This window comes from Phocoena phocoena, chromosome 6, assembly GCF_963924675.1.
Source record: "Phocoena phocoena chromosome 6, mPhoPho1.1, whole genome shotgun sequence".
NCBI lineage: Eukaryota > Metazoa > Chordata > Mammalia > Artiodactyla > Phocoenidae > Phocoena > Phocoena phocoena.
In genome coordinates this window covers 15,852,205-15,875,557 of record NC_089224.1, presented here as the reverse complement: position 1 = coordinate 15,875,557, position 23,353 = coordinate 15,852,205, and the positions used below count along the sequence as shown (strand labels likewise).

Genomic DNA, 23,353 nt, shown 5'->3' with positions numbered 1-23,353 from the left:
TCCGGACGTTGTTCCTGCTCGTTCATCCAGGAGTCACCTAACCAAGGCTGGCTATGGCACGCATACCCTGGGACTCCCCACCTCCCTCCATGGAAAGAAAACTAGATCAGGGCTTTCCTGGTGGCGCAGTGGTTGAGAGTCCACCTACCGATGCAGGGGACACGGGTCCGTGCCCCGGTCCGGGAAGATCCCACATGCCGCGGAGCGGCTGGGCCCGTGAGCCAGGGCCGCTGAGCCTGCGCGTCCGGAGCCTGTGCTCCGCAACAGGAGGGGCCACAACAGTGAGAGGCCCGTGTACCGCAAAAAAAAAAAAAAAAAAAAAAGAAAACTAGGTCAAAGTAAGCCCCAGGGTCCACATTTCTTTTCAGGGCTCCTCATCCTGGCCTCCTGAGTGCTGGTCCAGCCTGGCGCAACTGGAGACCCCCCAGCACCATGCAGGTGCTTCAGAGACCGCCAAGGCCTTTGGAATTCCGCCACTGCACATAGGCTGCTTCTGCTGTGACAGTCGCCCCTTGGGTTCATCCACACCACACGTCTCTAGGCCTCTGGAGGCCTCCTGTCCTCTCGCTCTGGCCCATCCTGCCTACCACTCCAGCACCATCATCTCTAAAGAGTGGCTTTTGCATGTTACTTCTCCCGCGAGCAATCTCCAGCAGCTCTCCAGGGCACCCACCAAAGTCACAGTTGTGCGGAGCTTCTGAGATCCTCCACAGCCTTCTCCCACTTTCTCCTTTCATAACCATCACAGGGGGCCTCCTTCTCACTTTTTAAAACTATCTTTGCCTCTGCAGTTTCCCCAGCCCAGAGCTCCCTCTTTCCTTCACTCTCTTCCTGGCCCACGCCCGGCCTCCTCCAAGTAGCCTCAGGATCATATGGATTTGTAGATCATCTAGATCCAACCCCTCAGAGGAACCTGAGGCCCAGAGACATTAGCTGACTTGCTTAAAAGTCAAATCACTAGCTAGAGACTGGAAATCAACATATCGTCACCTTGCAGTAAAATACCTTTCACTCTTCCTGGCTGAAGAGGGTGTGTCATCCTGGAGGGAAAGGGATCCTGGGAAGGGACAGGACTGTCCCTAAGTCCACGTGATCTCCAGTTGTCCGTACAGCCAGAAACACAATTAAGTGCTTAATCATTATTTAAGTGTTTCCAAAGGAGATTGTAAGCCCCTTGAAGGCAGGGAGCTTTCCCTGTGCCCTGGATTGTGTTCTCTCCAAAGCCCTTAGTATGGGGTGCGTGGAGGGCGTCACGTGGTATGGCTGGAACCCCGGCCAGAGCTTTCATCCGTGAGAATAATTTTATCATCTCCATTTCTGGCAGCAAATGAAACAGCGTGGAAGCCAAAGGGACTCTGCCCGGGGTCAAGTCCGGTTCCTAAGTTTTCACGTAGATGGAAGGGGGGTGGCCATGGGCGGGCACGACAAACTGTAGTTTGGGCGAAGATCCACGGGGACTAATAATGAGTTTCAGGCCCGATGGGTTTCCAGCTTCCCTGCCTGCTGTTGATATAGGAGAAGCACCCATGGCTCGGGACGAGCCATGGCAGGGGTGGAAAAGGTTTCTGGTGCACACACCCCTTTTCCTCCTCTGCCCCTTTCACTGCTCCTCCAGGCATCACCTAACGCTCCTTCCCCCTCCATCCCGCCCTCGGGGAGCACAAGGTCCTGTGGAGGCGCCTTCAGGGGACTGTTGTGACCCTGACATTTAACGTGGTGATCGGAGGTACTGCCCTAGTTTATGCGACTCCCACACGTGTGGGGAAGCATCGTGGGCTGAGGTGTTAGTTTCCAGCCCCCCGAGATCACAGTGCTTGGACTGTCGGAAGGGGCTTCATGATGAGACAGGGACCCAGGGAACTGGAGAAATTGATCTTTGCCTGGGCAAGATACGTTTTTCTTTCCTTTCTCTCTTTGTATCCAGACTTGAAAGGGTGTCTTTGGCAGAGCTATTTAAACAGATTTACAGATTGGCAAGGTGCTGGGGGGCACCTGGGGAAAGGTTCGGCAGTGGAAATGTTGCACCAACTCCGCTTCTAGGGCAGTCCAGAGCCCCCTGTGATTGGTGGCCCCTGCTCAGCACATCTGAAGGGCTCCATGCTCCCCTCCTCTCCTCCGGGGCCTGGGGCAGTAGGCTTGTAACAGTACCTTCTCCGGCTTCCCAGTGGGTGGAGGTTGGTTAGGGTCACTGGGTAAGAGGAAATGGCTGATGACACCCACCCACCCTCCTGTCAGCCTGCGGGATGTGCCCTTTGTGCTCCCAAGTTGGCATTTGTGCATTCCGCATTCCCTTCCTTCCCTTATCTGCGGGGAGGGAGGTGGGGTGGGTCATAGAGTGCACAGGGATTACTACGTTTCCCACTTTCTTGAAGAGAAACCTAAGGCTCAGAGAGGGGACCCACACGGGGTCAGGTGAGTCACCTGTGGCATCGGCATTGCAGGAGCCAGGTGTCCTGGGCTCCACAGCTCCCCAGCTCTGGTGGTAGGAGGACCAAGGCCAAGCAGCCTGAGTTAGCCATTGGGAAGTATGGGAAATGGGTCCTCTGAAGAGTGCCGGGAGGGCTGTTCAGAGAAGCCAATGGAGGGGGCATGGCCGGGGAAGTTTTCACTCCACCACTGAGATGGCACAGAGCAATTAACGACCAATGAAGACAGACCGGCAGGGTGGCATTCCATGCCCTCTTGCCCAGATCAGACTCAACTATAGGGTACAATTACCTGCAGAAGTGGTATGGGGTAGCTGCCTGCACGTGCCATTTGAAACTACTGGGGGAGGGCTTCCCTGGTGGTGCAGTGGTTAAGAATCCGCCTGCCAATGCAGGGGACACGGGTTCGAGCCCTGGTCTGGTAAGATCCCACATGCCACAGAGCAGCTAGGCCCTCACGCCACAACTACTGAGCCCGCGTACCACAACTAGTGAAGCCTGTGCGCCTAGAGCCCGTGCTCCGCAACAAGAGGAGCCACCGCAATGAGAAACCCTCGCTCTGCAATGAAGAGTAGCCCCCGCTTGCGCAACTAGAGAAAGCCCGCTCGCAACAAGAAGACCCAATGCAACCAAAAATAAGTTAAGTAATTTAAAAAAAAAAAAAAGAAACTACTGGGGGAGATGCTTCTCTCTTAGGCTCCAGTTACTCCCTTTAGGACTCTGCCTTATAGATCCACCCACCCCGCTGAAGCCACCATCTAGGACGATGGAACTTGCTTCTAGGGGGAGACCATATCTGATGCCAACATCTCTTTGAAGACACTCATCCTCGTTTATTCTCAAGAAACACCACCCTTTGACTCCACCTCCAAGGCTCATGGGTATGGTCAAGGTCCTGACTTCCCCATGAATGCACGAAGCATTCACTTCCACCCCAGAATTCATCCTGGCTTTGAAGGATGGGAAGGCCTTACCTCGAGTTTTGTTTTCTTTAGGAAGGAGAGAGATGGTCTTTCCTTCCTGAAGGTAGACGAAGAACTGGTAGCGATGGAAGCCACTTTGTGCTGGTGGGGAAGGAGGCTGGTAGGCTGTGGGTAGAAAAAATGAGAGAGCACCCTCATGGGTATCCAGGGTATCCAGAAAAATGGAGCCCACCGCTCCGCATCCCACCGTACCCAGGGGTTCCTGGCTATTCTGGGCAGGGGGAAAGAGAATCATTCTTGGTCCTTTTCATGGACCCCTCCTGGGGTCCCACCCACTGCAAACCACTAGGATTTATCTTTGGCAGGATCTCATCTTCAGCAACTTCATTTAAGAAGCACATTATCTGGGGTGGCGGGAGGAGGAAGTGTGGGCTGGTGAAGGTCTTGGGTGCTGGCCGGGCTCTTGGGCCTTTCTGGGCCAGCGGGTGTTGGCGTTGTCCTCTTTTTGCTTTAGTCTGTCCTGATGGATGTCCTCCCTCAAGAGAAACTCATCTTCCTCTGCGAGTGTTTTTGGCAGGGGATTTTTATTTATTTTTTCAGCATTTCCTTATGAACTCAATCCCCAAAGAAGCCAATTTCTTGGCTGGATCTGGAGGATCTGGAAGTGGTTACGGGGGTGGGTGGGACTCGGTTCAAAGGTTTGATCATGGAAGCTGTAGGATCTGGGTGCTCGGGGCACCGGGAGCTGACGCAGGCTCTTCCGGAGGAGAATGCCTATCTCCCTTCCTTTCGCTCTTTGTGCGGGAGGTACTCTTTTTCGGGGGCGATGCGGGGTGGGGACATCTCTCATCCTTCCCCCAAGTCTATGCAGGGCCTTGGGGTTTTGCAGGCCGAGCGTGGGCCTCTTCCTCCACCCCCCCCCCCCCCCTCCGCTTTGCTCCCTTCATCTCCCTTTCCAAGGAGCCAAGCATCTTCCTGGGGGTGGGTGGGGATGAAGTGTTTGCAAGGAGAATGCTGGGGGGAGGGAGTACCGGTACACTGTGGCTCCCTCCCTCTCCTGATCGTTAGACAAGAAACACTTGCTGCTCAGAGCTGTGGTAGCGTTCCTCATGGTGCACTGCTGGCCACTGGGGCCTCCGGAGTGCCCACAGCCAGGGGAATTCCAGACTACTCATTTCTCCCTGGGTTTTTGCATTGCAGAGCTGATGTATGTGTGTGTGTGTGTGTGTGTGTGTGTGTGTGTGTGTGTGTGTGTGCGTGCACGCCCGCAGAATGAGAACAGCACAGGGTGTGCCAGGAGCCATGTGAATTTGTGTGAATTGGGGTCTCCGCTGGGGCGGGTGCAGGTGTTGGCGGAGCCGACGGGCATGGGAACTGAGGCTGTTTTGGAGGGTCTCTGTCAGCGTGTGTGTACATGTGGGTAAACTGATGCTTTTTTACAAACACTGCCAACCAGCGTGTGGTTCTCTGCAGCTGAGAATTTATCCTCGGGGGAGATAGAGACGCAACCCCGTCGTACTAGGGCTTTCCTGAAGAGGTCTCCCTCCAGAAGTAGGGATGAGGAGAAAGGGAAGGGGGACACACTTGCTGAGCCACGTCTCAGGACCAGGTCCTGGCTAAGTGCTTTCCCTGTGACATCTCCCTAATCTTCACCACAACTTGGTAAGGTGGGTGTCACGGCCATTTTCTGGATGAGGAAACTGAGGCTCTGAGAGGTGAGGTCAGGCCGACGGTCAGTGGTGGAGCTGGGCTTTGAATCCAGGCCCATCTGGTGCCCGAGTCTGCGTTGCTTTACAGAACCATGAGGCTCGGTTGGCTTTTCTTGCTCAACCCTTTGCCAGAGGCCAGCTCACCACCTGAGCATCCCCTTCAAGTTGAGTGGAGGGCATGCCCTTGCTGGCGGGATCCCAGGGGGAGGGGAGGTGGGGAGCTGATGGTGAGAATGGGGGTGGGAAGAGGAGGGCATCAGAGAAAAGGGAGGTCCACGCAGCCACTCGCAGCCACACGGTGGGACTGGGGCAGGGGAAAGAGAGCTACCTGCCAATCCCATGGAGTGGGGGGCGGTTCTAGTTCTGGGTTCTCTCCCAGCGGAGCCCTGCAGGTTACTGTGGGCTCCATTCCTTACTGGTTGTGTGACATGGGGCAGGTGCTTCTGTGCCTCAGTTTCCTTCTCTTTAAAATGGAGATATTGATGGCAGCGACCTTAAAAGGCAGTTGTGAAGATAAGATCAGAACGTCCAAGTAAACTATTGGCTGAGCGCTTTGCACACTGTGAAGCGTCCACATAAAGTTGTATCGCTGTGATTCTTGTGATCACCCTCACTGCCCTGGCTGGGGGGAAGGGGCGCTGGAGGGTCTTACTCACGTGATAACTCCTGGCCCTGAATCTTCCCTTTCTTCACGTCAGCGCCCTGAAAATAAGAGACAGGCACAGGCGAGGGTTACTCCTGGGGCAGCAGGAGGCCATGCCATCACACTTAGTCCAGGTGGGCCCTGCTGAGTTCTTTCTCTCGGAGGGAGTAGGCTGGAAGAGGAGGAAGCTGTCTGGCTGTCCTGGGGGATGCTGCCAGAACGGGCCGTGGGGTTTGGTATGGTACCTTGCGGGTCTGGGGAGAGAGGACAGGTGCAAACATTGCTGAGGGTGGCCTGGTGGCGAGGGATGGACCCCTGATCTCTGGAGAGCCTGACAGGACCCTTCCAGAAGGGCTGCCCCACTCTCACCATCTGTGCCCCCAGGCTGGGCTCAGGACGCACCTCTGGGGCCTGTGGGGTCTGGTGAGATCTAGGGCGGGGCTGACCATCCTCACTGCTTGCCCATCCTCTCGGGTTCTCTTTGGGGCCTTCAGAATACTCGGCCAACGGCTGCCTGAGCAGCCAGAAGGGCAAGGAAGGGCCGGAGGAGGCCGGACTCCCTGATTCGGAGGCAGCTACTTCCCCCAGCCTCGACCGGACTCAGCCCAGCACCCTGGGCCGGTGGGACAGCTTCAGTTTCCCTCTTTCTCTTCCTCCCCCTTCCCTCCCTTCTCCCCTCTGCTCAGTGTCTGTGGGATCATGAGGTGATCCCGGGGTGTGGGCGGGGGGACACGGGTGCTAATTACTGTTTGTGCAGGACCCAGAGATGCTCAGATGAAAGGCACTGGAGCTGGGGCCCTGGTTTTATGCCACAGCTCAGGGTGCCATGCCAGGGAGTCCTGCGGCCCCTCGGTGTGGGGTTTCATAGCCTTAATGATGGTGATTAGCATGGCTCTTCACTGATTCTGCCAACACCTAAGTGTGCCCTGGCCACCTTTACACCGAGCCCTTGTGGTGCAGCCCCTGTTCCTTCCCCTCGAGAGAGGTGTTAAGGGTGGAGATGGGGGGCGATGGGGGTGGGGGAGCATGAGGTTTCTTCTCAGTTCTCTGTGGAGATTCTGAGTCACCTGTGTGACCCAAACCCTGGTGTGCTTGACTTTTTACCAAATGTAAGCCCCTCGCCCACCATTCTCCCCTTTAGGCTGCAGCCTGCCCTCCGGCTCTTCTCACTTTGGGCCTTTTTTTTTTTTTTTTTTTGCGGTATGCGGGCCTCTCACTGTTGTGGCCTCTCCCGTTGCAGAGCACAGGCTCCAGACGCGCAGGCTCAGCGGCCATGGCTCACGGGCCCAGCCGCTCCGCGGCATGTGGGATCCTCCCGGACCGGGGCACGAACCCGTGTCCCCTGCATCGGCAGGCAGACTCTCAACCACTGCGCCACCAGGGAAGCCCCCTTCGGGCCTTTTTTTCCAGAACGTCCCTCTCCCCCAGGCTCCTCTGTGTCCATCTAGGTTACCTTTGGTCGGAGGAGGGGCAGGAGACTGCAGAAGGACGGACCCCCCCCCCCCACTTTGAGCCCCCCTCCCTCTGTTTCCTTCACGTCCTTTGACATCCCTGCCCCTTCCCTCCCCCTGCTCAGGAGCATCCAGGAGCCCGTCAGACGCAGCAGAGCACGCTCCCTCTGCCTGGCCTTCCCAGCACAGCCCCCTTCCCCTCAGTATCAGGCCGGGGTGTGGCCAGGGGGCACTGGGGTGCCAGGACGGGGCGGGTGGGGGGTGCGGAGGCCCCTCCCCTGGATACCCTTCTCTCCCAGGAGAGGCGGGGAGGGCCCTAGGCCTCGCAGCCACTCTCCCCAAATAGGTCTGTGAAGCCCAGCCCAGCCCGGCCGGGCCTCCTCTGCGCTCCCAGCCTCCCCCTCATTCCTTTCCAAGTCATCCCGGCCAGCGGTTTGTTTAAACAAAACAATAGCAACCTAAGCTGCCTGTTTCTTTTCAATTCCCCACAGGCTCGGGTCCCACCCAGAGTGATAAAGAGGCCTCTCTCCTGGTGTGAGCGCAGGGAGGGTTTGAGGGTGCGGATGGGCCCTGGGCCCCTGAGGTCAGAGCAGTGTGGAAAGTCTGATGGCAGCCTTGGTCAGGGTGGGGAGGCTCTCCGTCCCTCCCTTTCACTCGGGAGTCTTTTCTCCCCGACTGGGGCCAGCTTGGCAAAGACACACGCAAAGCCTTGGACTCGTCGGTAGAGCTGGCGGCCCTGCCTGCCTGCCTTCCCCTGCCCGCTGCCCCTGAGCTCAGCTGAGACAGCTGCCGCTGGGCCCCGAGCAGAGGGCACTGATGGCTTTGAGAGCCTTTAGGGTCTCTCCGGAGCGTGTCCCATGGACAGGTGCTGGTCCTTGCTGGAAGGAAGAGCACGGAGGGAAGGCTCTGGGGAAGGCCCAGGCCGTAGAAGGGCTCCCTGAGTGTGGTCAGCACGGCTGGTACGTACCCGCGTTGGGCTGAATATTGACGAAGCTCCCTCTGGGCCATAAATCTTCCCTCCTTGGTCTGTCCTTGGGGGCCTAAAATTTCTACCGCAGAATCAATACCTGGTGGGGGACTCAGGAAACTAAAGCCAAAGGGTGAGAAAGTTGAGTCCCCAAGGTCAGACGACTTGTCCAGAGACTTACGAGCAGTGAGTGGGAGAATCCCAGAATGTTCCAGGAGGAGGGGCCCCCAGGCCCTTCGACCTTGGACCTGCAGTGCTGACCTGTGCCTCTTCTAGGACATCATGACCATCCCATCCCTCCTCTAGGAGGCGTTCTGGGGAAGACCATTATTAACGTACACAGATATTACCCAGAGGTCTGGGGCTGCTGTGGAAGTGGCCTACCTTTCCCCTCACCCCATGTGAAAACGTGAGGTCTCCTAAAACATCTTCGTGGCTTGGTGTGTCGCATGTAGCCTGAAGTCACCTTAGAAAACTGGAAGCCTCTGGGGACAGGAGAGATTCAGGGACATTTTTTTTTTTTTTTTTTTTTTTTTTGCTGTGCGCGGGCCTCTCACTGCTGTGGCCTCTCCCGTCGTGGAGCACAGGCCCAGGACGCACAAGCCCAGCGGCCATGGCTCACGGGCCCAGCCGCTCCGCGGCATGCGGGATCCCCCCGGACCGGGGCACGAACCCGTGTCCCCTGCATCGGCAGGCGGACTCTCAACCACTGCGCCACCAGGGAAGCCCTCAGGGACATTTTGAAGGCAAGAGGGGGAAATCTATCGTTCAGAGCACTTCCCAGGGGGACTGGGCTGAGGGAAGTGCCCTGAGGGTGGCTATGAGCCCAGCATTTGAGGACCAGACCCCATACCTGTCAAGTCTGAGCAGAGCAGAGCTTTAGCAGGAGAGCCTCAGGAGGGGAGGGGCTGCCTCACCTCCACCCCCTCCCCAGCCCCCAGGTAAGCTGCTCGTCTTGGGCACCAGGCACAGAAAAAACTTCCTTTCCCTTACTGTAGCTAAGACAGGTGGACGTCTTCAAAAGCAACTTGTCTAAATGCTGATTTAAAAAAGGAAATAATGACCTAAATGACAAACGGTATAAAAATAGTTGGATTTCTAATCCTCAAGACCACTGAGAAGCCCAGGATGGGTTTTTCAGGAATCAGGACAGAAGCACTGGAGGTGTTTGGTCAGTGTGTTTTGGGAGGATGTCCTGGGCCCTTCTAAGACACAGGGACTCGGTGGCCTTGGGAAAGCATCTCCTTTCCTTATCAGCATCCTCTGGAAATGGGGAGCCCGATACCCATCACCCTCTTAGCAAGGAGAGGGGAGGAAGGGGCACAAAATTGCCCAATCAGACCCTTAAATGCTCAGGATATAAGACAGTCTCTCCTTTTTCTTAGAAGTTGGTGCCCGATGTGTGCGTCCGTGTGTGCATCCGTGTATGTACACGTGCATGTGTGTGTCCAGGACTTCCTGGCATGGGAATTAGCACAAATTATTCTAATTGTGGAGAAGAATGTCAACTCTATGGACCCTTGGCAGGAACTTCCTGGTTTATAGAACACGAGATTTCTTTTCCAGCTCTCTCCCACCTCAAGAACCCATTGCTGGCTTCCCTGGTGGTGTAGTGGTTAAGAATCTGCCTGCCAATGCAGGGGACACGGGTTCGAGCCCTGGTCCAGGAAGATCCCACATGCCGCGGAGCAGCTAAGCCCACGCACCACAGCTACTGAGCCTGCGCTCTAGAGCCTGCGAGCTGCAACTACTGAGTCCACGTGCTGCAACTACTGAGTCCACGTGCTGCAACTACCGAAGCCCATGCGCCTAGGGCCTGTGTTCTGCAGCAAGAGAGGCCACGGCAGTGAGAAGCTCGCGCACCGCAAGGAAGAGTAGCCCCCGCTCACCGCAACTAGAGAAAGCCCGCACGCAGCAACGAAGACGAACACAGCCAAAAATAAAATAAATAAATTAATATATATATAAAAAAGAACCCATTGGGTCTTGTTAAGCTAGTTTGGAACTGGCACATGAGATGCTTAAGAAAAGCTGAGGTTCAACAGAGAATCACAGCAACTCCATTCTTGGACCAGGGCGGTGCAGACTGTCGCACCAGAGTTGTTCTGAGTGGCTTGTCTCAGAGCATGTAAAGAGCACAGTGCTGGAAGCTGGGAGCTGCCTCCCCGACCCCCCCCTTCCTACATTTGTAATGAGCTTTCAGGGTTTATTCTCCAGGGCACTGTCCAACCAATAGATCTCACAGCAGCCCTTGCGTGGGATGGGCAGAGATCGGTCTCCCCATTTGACTGGAGAGAAACCCAGAGAAGCTTCAGCTTCTCAAGGTCAGGGACTATATCCTCTCCATCTTTGTAGCCCTTAGGATGCTTTGCACATAGTAGGGGTAGTAGATGTTATCCATGCCCTGGCCCATCCTCTGGCTCACCGGCTCCACTTTCAATCTGCTTCTCCTGGTCCCAGGGCCAGCACTGGTGTCCCGAGCTCACTTCACCCCCTGTGCATTAGGACAGGTGTGCTGGGGCGTTAATGTTCCCTGGCAGCAGCTCTTAACCAATGGCTGATGGGAACTGGTGCGTAAGTGCTCCAGGTACCCCCAGTGAAACTTGTTTGCTCATGAACCTTCCTTGGGTGCCTTCCTTTTCCTGTCTTACCCACTGCCTTACTGGTGCTCTCTTGTGTCCCCTTTTAAGTAAACTACTTGTACTGATATCCTTGTCTCAGGCTCTGCTTCTGGGGGACCCCAAGCTAAGACAGTAAGGATCCAATAAACACCTGTGGGATGAATGGAGAGATGAGTAAAGGCTTTGTCCAAGGTGTCCTAGGCAGCTGACTCTTGGTCCTGGCCTCTTCTGATGAGACCTCACTGCTGCTGTCTGGACCTGGATCCTTCTGCCCTCCCGGGCCAGACCCTAGAGTTCCCTGACAGAATTGGTCCCTGATATATTAAGCCCTTGGAAAACCACAAACAGATGAGCCAACTAGATGAAAGTCACCTTGATCTTTCGTTTCTTGTCCCCTTGGGGACAGCCAGATAGCTACATTCCCTGAGAATGAAGGGTCCAGAGATGTCCCTCCCCCGGGCTGGGGAACCCCTTAGGTAAGACTTGGATTGTGAGGTCTGGAGGGTGGGGAAGGGGCCTGGCTCAGCACTGGGCCTGGCTGGGAGGCTGGCCCAGTTTCTTCACTTCCCTTCAGTTACCTCCAGGCAACTGCCCGCCCACCTGGGCTTATGTGAAGGCCCCAGGTACTCGGGCTTGCTGACCCCTCGAGCAGAGGGTTAGCAGCACATTTCCTTGAGTGTTAGGGAGATGATTTAATCTCTTCATCCACCTCTTTCCGTCTGGGCGGGAGGATGTAATCACTTCTCCCGCCTGGCTTCAAACCTCAGCCAGAGTGGGAAGTTGTACTTTTTGATCTCTGGGTGGGTGGGGTGGGGGGCATCGGGAGAGTCCTGAACTGGAAATGTGAGACGCAGAAGGGTGTAATGGAGACGAGGAAGAGCAGAGGGAGAAATGAGCAAAACAGCGAGCAAAACTTGGGGGGAAAATGGGGAAAATAGGACAGAGTTCCAGGCTCTCTGACACTGGCACCAAACGAGAGAGCTCCCTGCTGTTTTACACAGCTGCCTGCAAGCTGCCAAGTGGCAAAGGATCTAGGAAAAGGCACAAGATTGGAAAGTGCTACCCAGCAATCTGTGGATTCTGCAGTGCACAAGGGGTAAGTAAGTGGAAGGCACTGACAGCTCCTGGGCTCTGAGATCTCCAGGGGCTGCGGCTGCCGGGCCGCCTAACACCCACCTGGAGAGGACCCAGCCCCGGAGACTGTGCCTGCCCCAAGGGAAAGGCTGCGATCAATTAAAACTATGGCTTGCTTTTTTGCCCTGGGGCTGGGAAAACGGGGGGCCGGCCACCAAGGCGGGTGGAGTGGAATCCGTGGGAAGTGGTGAGAAGGAGGCACAGACATGAGCCCTTCTGGGAGCCAAGTGCTCCCAGACTCCAGGGTGTAGGATGGCCAATTACTTAGTGCACTGGTTTCCCTCAAGAAGTGTCAACATCAAAGACCTGACAGTCTCCTCCTGGCACCTTCATGGGTGGTGGACTGCGTGGCGTTTTCTAAAGATGGACTGCACCATCTTTAGAAGACACCAATGGATGGCCGGGAGATCCTGGTATTTGGCACCAACTGGCAACAGGACCCTTGGGTTTTGATTCCTAGTTTGGCTTCAGATCTGGAGTCAGTTACTTCCCTGGGTCTCCAGATGCCAAAATGAGTTGGGGTGAGGCGGGGTGTTGCTGGTCTGCTTCTTGGCGTAAGTAGTTACCCAGATGGGAGGAGCTTCACCACTCTCCATAACACTGGGTGAAGAGGCAAGATTTCCCAAGGCCAGGGTCAAGGTTGCTTGTGGTCTAACAAGTACAGGTTGTCTAAGCCCTTTGTTCCAGGCCATATGGAGATATGAGTGGTTCCCAGATAAGCCACCGTGTCTTGCACCTGTGTGTATGTGACAGTATCTAGCATAGGGTTAGCCCTGAGGCATGATGGCTGGGGAGATGGGTAGATAAATGAATCACTTAATGAGAACCCCTGTGAAATTGAAAATAAGAAATATGAATTAAGACACATTTTATGGTATTGAGGAACTCATGGTATAGTGGGGCAGATACATCAATAAAGAAATAACTGTATTATAGGTCTAAATAATTGCAGTCTATAGGAAATGTTGAAGGAGCAGAAAGGAAGGAAATTGTAATTGCTTGGGAGTAGTAATCAGGGAAAGCTACTGAAAGGGGGCTGTACTCGATCCGGGCTTTGAAGGGTATGTAAGAGTTTTCCGGTGGACAGGATAGGGAGGGGAGGGGCAGTTTACCTTGAGGAAACTGCATAAACAATCTATAAATATGTCAACAAGGTGTGACAAGAACAGGTGGCTCTGGAAGAAGCTCGAGTTGAGGCTGGAGATGTAGGCTGGGGTTAGGCTTGAATGGCAGGCAGCGCTTCTGATTTCTGAGAATTGCAGCCATCAGCAAACCAAACTTTGGGCCCACAGACCCCAGGCAAGACTCTTTCTGTCTTCCAAATGCTCAGCAACTGTATCCCAGGAGCATCATCAAAGGGGGTTGGTCAGCTGCCTCTCCGGTCAAGCACAAATCTGGGTGGGGTCAGCTTTGGGACACTGCCCATATGTGGCAGGTCAGGGCTGGATGGAGCTGAACCCTGCGACCATGGCCTCACTCAGAACAGGTGCGCCTGGGACCCCTGAACCCCAACCCATCCCTTTTACAAACCGTAACTTTTTCAGTTTTAGATCATTAAAGGATAGCATGTTCATTGTAGAAAAAATTTAAAACACAGAAGAAAATAACTGGAAAGAAAAAGAATCCCCTGGATCATTCTGCATAGAGATAGCTGCCCTGGGAACACCAGGGCTCCCTTCTTTGCATCTGGGTCCCAAAGCTCCTCGTCACGCAGGTGTCAGCTTTGAGCCCCTGGTCCCTTCTGGGGTCTGCGTTGGCCGGACTCCCATCTGCTTGGGGAAACGTGCCTTAGTTACTCCCAGTAGCTGAAGCTCAGAGACTGGGTTGGACCTCAGGAGATGGTGGACCCACCCCTCTTTGACCCTGGCCTGTCACAGGTCACCCATTCTCAGGACGTAGCATCTAGGTGGGGTTAGGAAGAGGGTGGAAAGGAAAAAAGGAATAAAGAACACAACATATGGTCTTATTAAACTTGTCCCACTTAGAAATAGCCAAGAAATATTAAGATAGATTGAGAGCAAATATCATGAGGTGATAGCTAAATATAACTATTATACATCAGTGTCAGCTTAGGCTAAAGGCTGCCATTTCCAGACACACGGAACGAACGCTGAAGCTTTCAGGACCAACAACAGGTTGCCGGAACGGCTCATTTACCTGGAATCACGTAGGGAATTGGATATTTTCATAAGAACATTTCCCTGATCTCCTGGATCTTATATTTTTAGCTCCCCAACTCCTTTCATCTTAACTATTTTGGATAGCGATCTTATTAAAACACTAGTTCTCATGTTCTTCAACACACACACACACACACACACACACACACACAGATAATACCTTATGTAATTTTAAACACCATTGTGGTTGTCACAGTGAGTAGCCAGTTTTGCACCCTGCGACAGCACAGGACTGCAATGCTCAAAAACAAATACATTCAGCCTTCCGCCTGCTCAAACCTCCTCAGGGTTCAATAATTTAATATTGACATAGTGGTCAGTACATAAAGAAAGGGGAACCACCTCTTGTGTGGCGCCTACAACGTGGCAAGCATTCCACCAGCACCTTTTTTTTTTTTTCTTTTGCAGTATGCGGGCCTCTCACTGTTGTGGCCTCTCCCGTTGCGGAGCACAGGCTCCGGACGCGCAGGCTCAGCGGCTACGGCTCACGGGCCCAGCCGCTCCGCGGCATGTGGGATTTTCCCGGACCGGGGAACGAACCAGTGTCCCCTGCATCGGCAGGCGGAGTCTCAACCACTGCGCCACCAGGGAAGCCCTCCGCCAGCACCTTTACGCAAGTTAGATCACTCCGCTCCCCGCCTCGCAGCCCATTTCCCACTAAGGTGCGGTGACACTCAGGACACCCACCCCTGCCGCCAGCACCACCAGTGGGAGGATGAAGACCCTTGGTCCTGCTGAGGGAGCTGAGCTTCGTGGTCTGGCTTCTGGCGCTGCAAGAACCAGGGAAATGTTGCCATCTGGTTAAAAGCAGCCCCACTGGATCCGTGACTGAGCTGTTAACACAGCCGTTCCAAAGGGCGACCTGGGCTTCAGTCCAATGTCATTACCAATTAGCTGCACGACTTTGAGAATGACACTATCTCCCAGCGTCTCAGTTTCCATACCTGGAAAGTGGCTGTGATAATGATACCTGCCCTGGTTTCCTCACAGACTCATGGAGATGAAATTAGGAAATGGGATAGTCTGAAGTCCCACGGTGCCATCTGCGGGTAAGGGTCATGATGGTTCCCTTCCCCGGGCTCAGCGAGGAAGGAGAGGCGTGAGGCCACTGCTGCCCAGGCTAGTGGGGGGACACTGCCCCCAGCCTCCGTCAGTCCGCCCTCAGAACCCATCCCGCGAGCTGTGACGGGCCCAGGAAGCCTCCTGGCAGGGTCAACCTCATGAGGCTAATGGCTGTGCCGTGGGCTCGGCAGTTACTCAGCTGTAAACGTGGGGCCCGTCCTGCTGGGCCTGCACTCAGCCAGGGTGCGCAGAGCGCGTGGCACATAATGTTTATTAATATGCCTTGATGAGGGGCATTAGTATCTCCTAATGACACCGTCTGCGCCTGGCCTCCTTCCTTCTCTTGCTCCTTTCTCTCCCCCACCCCGTGGAGACACACACCCACTCGCCGACAGAGACGAGGGCCCCCGGAGGAGGGACAGGAGGCGGGGGCTGGGGTGGGGGTCGAGCCACAGGGGTCCGACAGAGGATCCAGGATGAGGGAGGAAGTAGGATGCTGCTGGCTCGGCTGTCAGGTGGGAAACTGGCCAGAAAGTGCTTGCTGATGGGAGCAAGGGAAGCAAAGCAGTGGCATGACTTTTCCAAAACTGGTGTGAAGGAGCGGAGCAGCGTGGGGTGGGGTGAGACAGGAGAAGCTGGAGCTGGGGCGGGGCTGAGCCCTGGTGGGAGCAGGAGGGAGAGAGACTAGAGGTCTTCGGTTCCCTCTAGGGCAGAGCGGGGCTGAGAAGGGGGGCGGGGGGAGGGGTGAGAGCCAGGGGAGGGGAAACAGCGAGTCACGCTCACTCAGGCTCACACGTGCTCACAGCCACATACATCCACACACTCCCAGCACCCCCCATGTATGCACACACGCTCACACACACACGTGCACTCACGCGCACACTTACAGATACATGATCGCACACCCCTCAACTCACACATGCCCTCACATGCTCACATAGATACATGTCCACAGTCACGCACACGTTCACGCACAGCCTCCACACGCTCAGACGCGCTCACACGTCCACACAGTCACACACACGCTCTCACTACACACACAACACGCTTAGTCAATGCACACTCACATACACCTCTCCACCTACACACGTATGCACACATGCCCCCCCCACGCTTTCACACATACACGCTCACACACGTTCACATATACACGGTCACACACACAGGGCCCTCCACCTCGCACACTTATGCAACGCACATATACACACAACACACTTACAGGCACGCTCACACACGTGTTCACACGCACACACACACACGCTCATACAACATGCACTCACATACACATACATGCTCACATGCTCATGCGTATACGCGTAACATGCATCCACATACACTCACGTGTGCACGCTTGCACAGGCACTCATACACACACGTGCTCACACACACTCCCTCTCGCAGGCAGCCTTTCATTGGTGGGTATGTCAGGGGTGGAGCATGAAGGGAGCTGCCAGCTGCAGGGCACTGGGGAAGGGGGCCAGGGCAAGGCTAAAGCGTGGACCGTGGGATTAGGAGAAGTGGGTGTGGGAATCTCCAGGCAGAAGACTAGGACAAAGAGATGGCTGAGTAGGACTGAGGGCTGCGAGTAAGAATTGAGCTGTTCTCTGTCCACCCTCCGGAGTGTGAGCCCCAAAGGGCTGGGGATGCAGGAAGGAAGGGGAGCCCTGGCAGGAGAGGAGGTCGGCTAGGAGTGGAGGTGTCCCTGTCCCTGCCCTCCTGCCCTCCTGCCTCTGCTGTGGTAGGACGCTGCAGGCTGACCTGCCCTCTCTCCCTGGAGCAGCAAAACAATTAGGAAACACTGCCCACGAATCCCCAAAACAAACAGGGCTTGAGAGACTGCAGCCCAGCCAGAGGGGAGGGAGCTGCAGGGCTACCTCCTCAGGCCCACTCTTATCGCCTTGCATCTCTCATCTCCAGCATCTAGTCTTTCTGGCTGGGTGGCTGCAACCCCAGAAGAGGCCAGGAGGAGCTGGGGAGGACCAATAAACTGGGAGGAGGTGATCTGCCGAGATCTCTGCTCCCCAACTCCAGCTGGACAGAGGGGGCCCAGCAGCCCCCTAGCCCCTCCCCGGCCTGGGGAGTAGTACCCCAGGGTTTGTGAGTGGTCAGGGAGTGCTGGCATCTGGAACGATCCCAGGGTGCTCGTGAGAGCTACATGGGGGCTCCCCCAGGCTCACAGTGTGGGGACCACCTTCACCGACAGCCAAGGAGGCTTCTCAGGGTGCCTGGCTCAGCAGTGTCCTCTGGACCCTGGCCCGCCTGGTCCTTCCATCTCCTCTCTTCTTGCCTAAGACTCCATCCACCCCTCCCATACCATCCTGCCCTCTATCGCCCACCAGGAAATGGCCAACTGTCTCTGGGCTACTCTGTCCTCCCCGTGTACCGTCTATGAGATGCTGGCTGTCCTAGAGAATCCAGGCCCCAGAGGCTGGCAGGTCCTCTGTCAGGCTCCTGGGCTCTGTTCTCTGCTTTGTCTCCCTCCTTTGTCCTATGTTTTGTTCCATACTTGGCTCCAAGGCATAATCTGTACTTTGGGGCCTCTCCCTGCTTCCCCACCAAAAGGGCCCAGGCCTGGGGCTGCCTTGTGAAATGGAATGAAGGAAGGGAGGGAAGAAGGAAGGAAGGAGCGAGGGACTTTCTGGAAGGAAGCCTGGGGATCAGGACTTCTGAGCAAGGGAAGATGCTGGGAAGATTTGGAGGCTCCGTGAAACCCCCGTGCTCCTTAGAAAGGGTGATAAGCAGAAACAGTCTTAAGTCTCATTCAAATCACATCTTGCTCTTTACGGAGGGACTGACAGTGAACTTGGCCCCAGTCCTCTAGCCCCTTGCTACTCAAAGCCGCAGAAGCATCACGTGAGAACTTGTTAGAAATGCAAATCTCGGGTTCCGCCTCAGACGTAACGTGAATCAGAATCTTTCTTTTAACAAGAACTTGCGGTGACGCGCACGCACCGTAAAGTCTGAGAAGCGCTGCGGCAGCGTCCTGCTCTCAGCGCCCTGGGGTCTCTGGACTGGGCTCTGCCACCGTGCACTGCCAAGGGTCCAGGGGGTTCAAGCCCTGGTTGGGGAACTCCTCATCAGAACTGCGGTGGCAGCACCGGTGGGAGCCACCTGAACTCTTGTCCCTGAAACTATCCCATTTCAGGTCTCTCCCAGGCTCGGGAGCCCCCGTGGGATCACCCTTCCCTGGGCAGCACCTGGCTGACCTTTAGGTGCTGAGATGGCCCCAGCTCTCAAGTCAGATTGTTCAGACTGGTTGGGCTCCTGGGCGATCGCAGGAGGTGGGGAGTGGTTGGGGCCCCGGCCGGGACCGGGAGACATGAGGCCTGGTGTGCACCCTTCTTCCCTGCACCCCTGCTTGGAGCCACGAAAAGCAGGCCCAGTCCGTGAGTCTTGGTGGTGTCACTCACTTTTCTGAGCCTTTGAGTCTCTGGCCTTAGGCAAGGCAGCCCTTCCTGCTGGAGGGGGACCCATGTAGCCACATCTGGGTGCGCTGTTTGCTGGGTGCTCCACGGGGTGTTGGATACACACCCACTGGTGCTTCCTTCCCCCCATGATGCTCCCCACTCCCGACTCTATTTGAGGAGGGGGAATGTTTATTCCCCAGGTGTTTATTTATTTATTATTATTATTTTGGGGCCGCTCCGTACGGCTTGTGGGATCTTAGTTCCCCAACCAGGGCTTGAACCCCCCTGGACCCTTGGCAGTGCACGGAGGGAGAGCACGGAGTCCTAATCACAGGAACACCAGGGTAGTCCCTCCACCCCACCCCCCCCCCCCCCCCCCCCCCACCCCCCCCCCGGCCCAGGTGTTTAGAAATCTCTGGGGAAGGAGGAGGTAAGAGAGCCTTGCTCTTTCTTGCAGTCTGAGGACCAGAGGAGGGTGTGTGAGAGGTGCAGGTGGCAGGTCGGGGTCTCCTCGGGGGGAGGGGGGGTCTGGTCCCAGCAGGAGGGCTGCAGTCACGTGCCTCCCTCAGCTTTCTTTCTTCACAGATGCCCGTGCAAACTTGCCATCCCCGACCAGCTGCCAGGCTGCCCTCGTCTTCCTTGGCCACGCCATGGGTGGCGCGGTGGGCCTGCCTGCCTGTGTCAAGGCCAAGGGAGCAGTGAACATGGCCCACTGGGGCCGAGCAGTTGTCAGCTGGGACCAGGGCTTGCTCTCATTCTGTTGTGTCACCTTTTACAGTGCCCGGCAGGCAGATGCCAATCTGGGGAGCTTGGCAATCACAGTGAGAAAACAACAGAGAGTGAGGTCAGTAAACTCCACTCCACCCTGGCCTCACATCTGGTCCCATCCGTCTCTGGAATGCTTGGAAACTGACATAATCCCAGGGAGAGGAAGGGGGATCTACGGTCCTCTCTGGCAAGGCCCAGTGAATTGGGTCACTACGCTGTACCTTCAGTGGGTGTCACCTGTTTAGGGCCACTCAGCTGAGCCCCAGAGGCCAATGGGGAGGTTTGTGCAGAGGACCCTGGCTGCCTCTGGAAGCGGCACCCACCCTCCTCCCCGGCAGGTGGAGAGCTGGGCCCGGGGCAGTTGTGGTGCTTGGCTGCCGGCCCGATTGGAGTCATCATCGGTCTCAAAGTGTGTTGAAATGGGTCTTTGCACAAACTTGAGGAGGGCCCGGCAATTCCAGGTGACAGTGCCCAGGGCTATGAGGAGATGGGAGGAAAGGGGACGAGGTGACAGCAGAGAAAAAACCCAAAGAGGGGTTAAGGGGTTTTCACAGCTGCTGACTCCGGAGCCTTCTGGGGCTGGGGCTCAGCCTGCCTCCTTCCAGCCCTAACCCATGTGGCAGGACCTCAGAGGCCTTCCACCCTGGGAGTCTGGGGTTCTGGGATGCCAGGCCAATCCCTAGGCTATGCCACAAGGAGCCGACACAAACTCCTCCCTGGAACTTTTCGCTGTGAGCAGTTAATCGCCCTGGCATCCGAGGCTGCAGTGCATGAGGGAGGGGCCTTCAATGAAAGCAAACGGCCGCTGACTAATCTGACAGCTCCAGCCCCGCTCCTCTCTGTGGGGTCTGGCCACGCTCCATTCAGCCTCGATGGCCTGCCCCAGCGGGGTGGCCTCCAACCTATTACCACGGGCGCTTCCGGCCCTGATGGGGGAGAGGGTGAGCCCCCGCGCCCCCTCTGCCCTACTGAACCAGCCGTCCTGTCCTGTGTGAGGGGCTGGCTCTGGAGGAGCAGGCTTGGCTGGGTGCCGTCCCTGGGTGACCCCCTCAGGAAGGGGGCAGACAGCTGCTCAGTGGGATTTGTGTGAAGGGATAATAATTAGGAGGTAAGTGGGAGTGCGGTCTAGACAACGGGGATGGTTTTTCAGTTACTTGCAGATTGTGGCTTTGAGAAAGCGGTCAGGCCGTCAGATCATTCGTGCTATGGGAGAAGGCAGAGAAGAATCGGGGCTAGGGGAAAGTCCCTCTTTCTACCCCAATTCACCGGCCCTGGCTCCTGGCTAATGCCAACGTAGCCCACACTGACTGAGTTCCTGCTAGGTGCCAAGTGCTGTGCCCGTGAGAGGGTGGCTTACAGGCTGGCGGGGACACGAGAGGAAAGAGGTAAATCACAGGTGAGATGAGTGCTAAGAAGAGGATTTACAGAGGGCCTAGTCTGGGGCGGGGAGGGCTTCCTGGAAGAAGCACGGATCAGCTCTCCACCTGACAGTGGTGCTTGGCGGGGAAGGGGAGGCCCATATTTCTGGACCCCAGCTGCCAGGCCAGGGCCCTTCCAGGGCGTCCTCATCCCCAAGAAGCCCCAGGCCCTTATCACCTACCCCTTGAGATGCTTGACCCTCCCCTTGGGCTGCTTGGCGGCTGCGGGGAGGGAGGATTGAGGATGAAGGAAAGGGAGTGAGAGTCAGGCAGGGCGTGGAGGCAACTGACCTTGTCCTGGGCAGGACCCCCTGCTGGGAAGCAGAAGCAGAGCTCCCTTTGTGGGAGAAACCCCCTCAGGATCTACAGCAATAAAAAAGGCCCCCCCCCCAGCTCTCTTTTGCTGCAGCCTCTACTGACGGGGGTTGGGGTATAATGAATATCTGTGTGCTCATAAAACAGACTAATGACTGCCTTCATTTAATGGACCCCTTTTATCCTTACTGGTTCCCAAACCAGAAGGGACCGTCCTGGGGGCTGAGGTCTGGAGCCTCGTGGTAGCCACAGCCCCCAGCTGTTTGGGTTGGGGTCCCACTGGTTACTGAAGCCCCTCGGAGGCTGCCTTTCCTCCTCCATCCCTTATCAGGTTGAAACCGCCCCGAGGAGTCTAGGGAGATGCCTGACAGTGACCAGCCTTAGGAAGTGGGCAGGGGATGGGGAGGGAGGAAGCATATACACCCTGGTTCTTACGGACAGTGTCGACACTCGTAACACGTGGCTGCAGAGAAAGGGCACCTAGCAGCGGCTGACTGTGCCACGCCCCCTTCCTCTGCCCCACACCTATACCAATAGGAGCTCACAAATCATCCCAGTGTCAGCTCCTTCACTTGAGAAGAGCTAGACCCCGGGAGGGAGGGGCTTGCCTGACGATTCACCAGCAACACCTGTGTTCCGCTTGGGCGGTCTCCCTGCTTGGGACTAGCCAAGCCTGACCCTGTTTGGCTTCCTGGAGCTTGGTGAGATCACAGCCCTGGGTGTTGTGGCTGCAGGCTGGTGTGACCTGCCATGCAGGAAATATTTTTAAAGAGATACTTGCCCCTGTGTTCCCAGGATTAGCTCATTGAGAGACTCAAGTTGTTCTTTGAGTCCCGTCCCTACCCCATTTGATTGTAGAAAGCTGTCAGGGGAACGTGAGTTCACTTGGGATAAAATGGGTAGTGGAAGTAAACAATCCAATACACTTGTCATGGAGAAGCCCCTGGTGGTGGCCAGGGGACCTTGGGTGGCCGGTAGCATCTGAGGCAGGTGGGATGGGCAGAATCAGAGTCCCCACACCCTGGAGGATGGAGGGACAGGCCAATTTTCTTTCCCTAGAGTTCCGGAACTGCCTAACTGTGGTCTTTCGGTCAGAGACTAGAGAGGAGCCACAGGCCATCATGACAAGGTCTGCCAGTGGCAAGAAACTCTGAGTCAGCCTGCAGCCTCAGTGTTCCCATCTGGGCGCTGGCCCAGCCCTGCCTCCAGGCCATCTGCAGATAATTGGGGTCAGAGGAGGGCAGAGGATCCCAGGAATGTAGGTTCCTGGGCCCCTGACCAACCTCCCATTTTCGGTGCCCTCCCCTTGGAGACAGTCGCCCCCTGACAATGCAGAGCAGAAAAAGCATCCCCCACCCGATACCTGGCCTCTCGGCAGGAGGCACTGTGGTAGGAAAGGCATCTTTAGAAAGGCTCAGAGAGCAAACAAGTGAGGTGAGTCACTCGGAGGTGGTGTCGTGGTTATTAGGCAGTAACAACCACCGTCCAATACGTGTGTGTGGCCGCTCTCCTCTCTTGAGGCCTATCAGGTACTTTCATGCTCTGGTATCATTTAACCCTCCTCCCCAAGGAGGCAGAAAGGACAAGGCTTATCATCCCCAATTTGCAGTTGGTGAACACAAGCTCCCAAGAGGTTAAGTGACTTGCCCGAGGTTATAGTCCCGATTGGCTGCAGATCTGGGAATGGAATCCAGGTGTCCTGGTCCATGATCTAAGCCTCCTGACTCATAGTCCAAGGTTACTTTGCCTGTACCTCACAACAAAGGGGGCTGTGTTCAGGAAATCAGTTCTGGAGCGAAGAGATGATTTCTTTCCCCTTTGCCAGAATTTCTTGGGTGACCCTGAATATGCTCAGATTGGGCTGAAGGGCCAGTCTAGATCTTCCTAACTCTCTCCTGGGTCACGCCCAGGCCTGGGGGCAGGAAACTTTTTGGACAGGAGCGGGTCACTTTTGCCGGTGTCCTCCTGACTTAGGGGACCCTGTAAGGCCACTGAGAGGGGCGTGGGCTGTGATGAGTCAACAGTTCACTAGCTTTAGGTTCTGCAGAGGCATCGGCAACCTGATGTGGAGGTAGGATCTGGAGGAATGAGGGGTGGCCAGGTGAACTGGGGAGGGCCTGGAGCCCTGTGGCTGGAGGATTTACCAGTGCGATGCTGAGAGCTCTCCTCAGGCCCTTGGCTTGACTAATAAGAGTTGAGGTTCCCTGTGAGCTTGGCTCTGTAGTTTCTGTCTCAATGCCCTCCTCTGCTTCTCCTTATCTTTCCAGTCTAGTTTCCACTTGTTTTCCACTATGAAGCCTTCCTCAAGTGCTCTCTCCTAGTGTTTCCC

General features: G+C 55.9%; 1 protein-coding gene across 1 annotated transcript in view; it reads right to left on the bottom strand.

Annotated features, from left to right (window-relative positions):
* PEBP4 (phosphatidylethanolamine binding protein 4) overlaps positions 1–23,353 on the bottom strand; it is a 232,461-nt gene that overhangs the window by 8,693 nt on the left and 200,415 nt on the right. Inside the window, exons 5-6 of the mRNA XM_065879339.1 lie at positions 5,715–5,760; positions 3,401–3,514 (exon numbers count right to left, since the gene is read on the bottom strand). Of these exons, the coding sequence (XP_065735411.1) occupies positions 3,401–3,514; positions 5,715–5,760 (160 nt within the window). The remainder of the gene's footprint in view (positions 1–3,400; positions 3,515–5,714; positions 5,761–23,353) is intronic.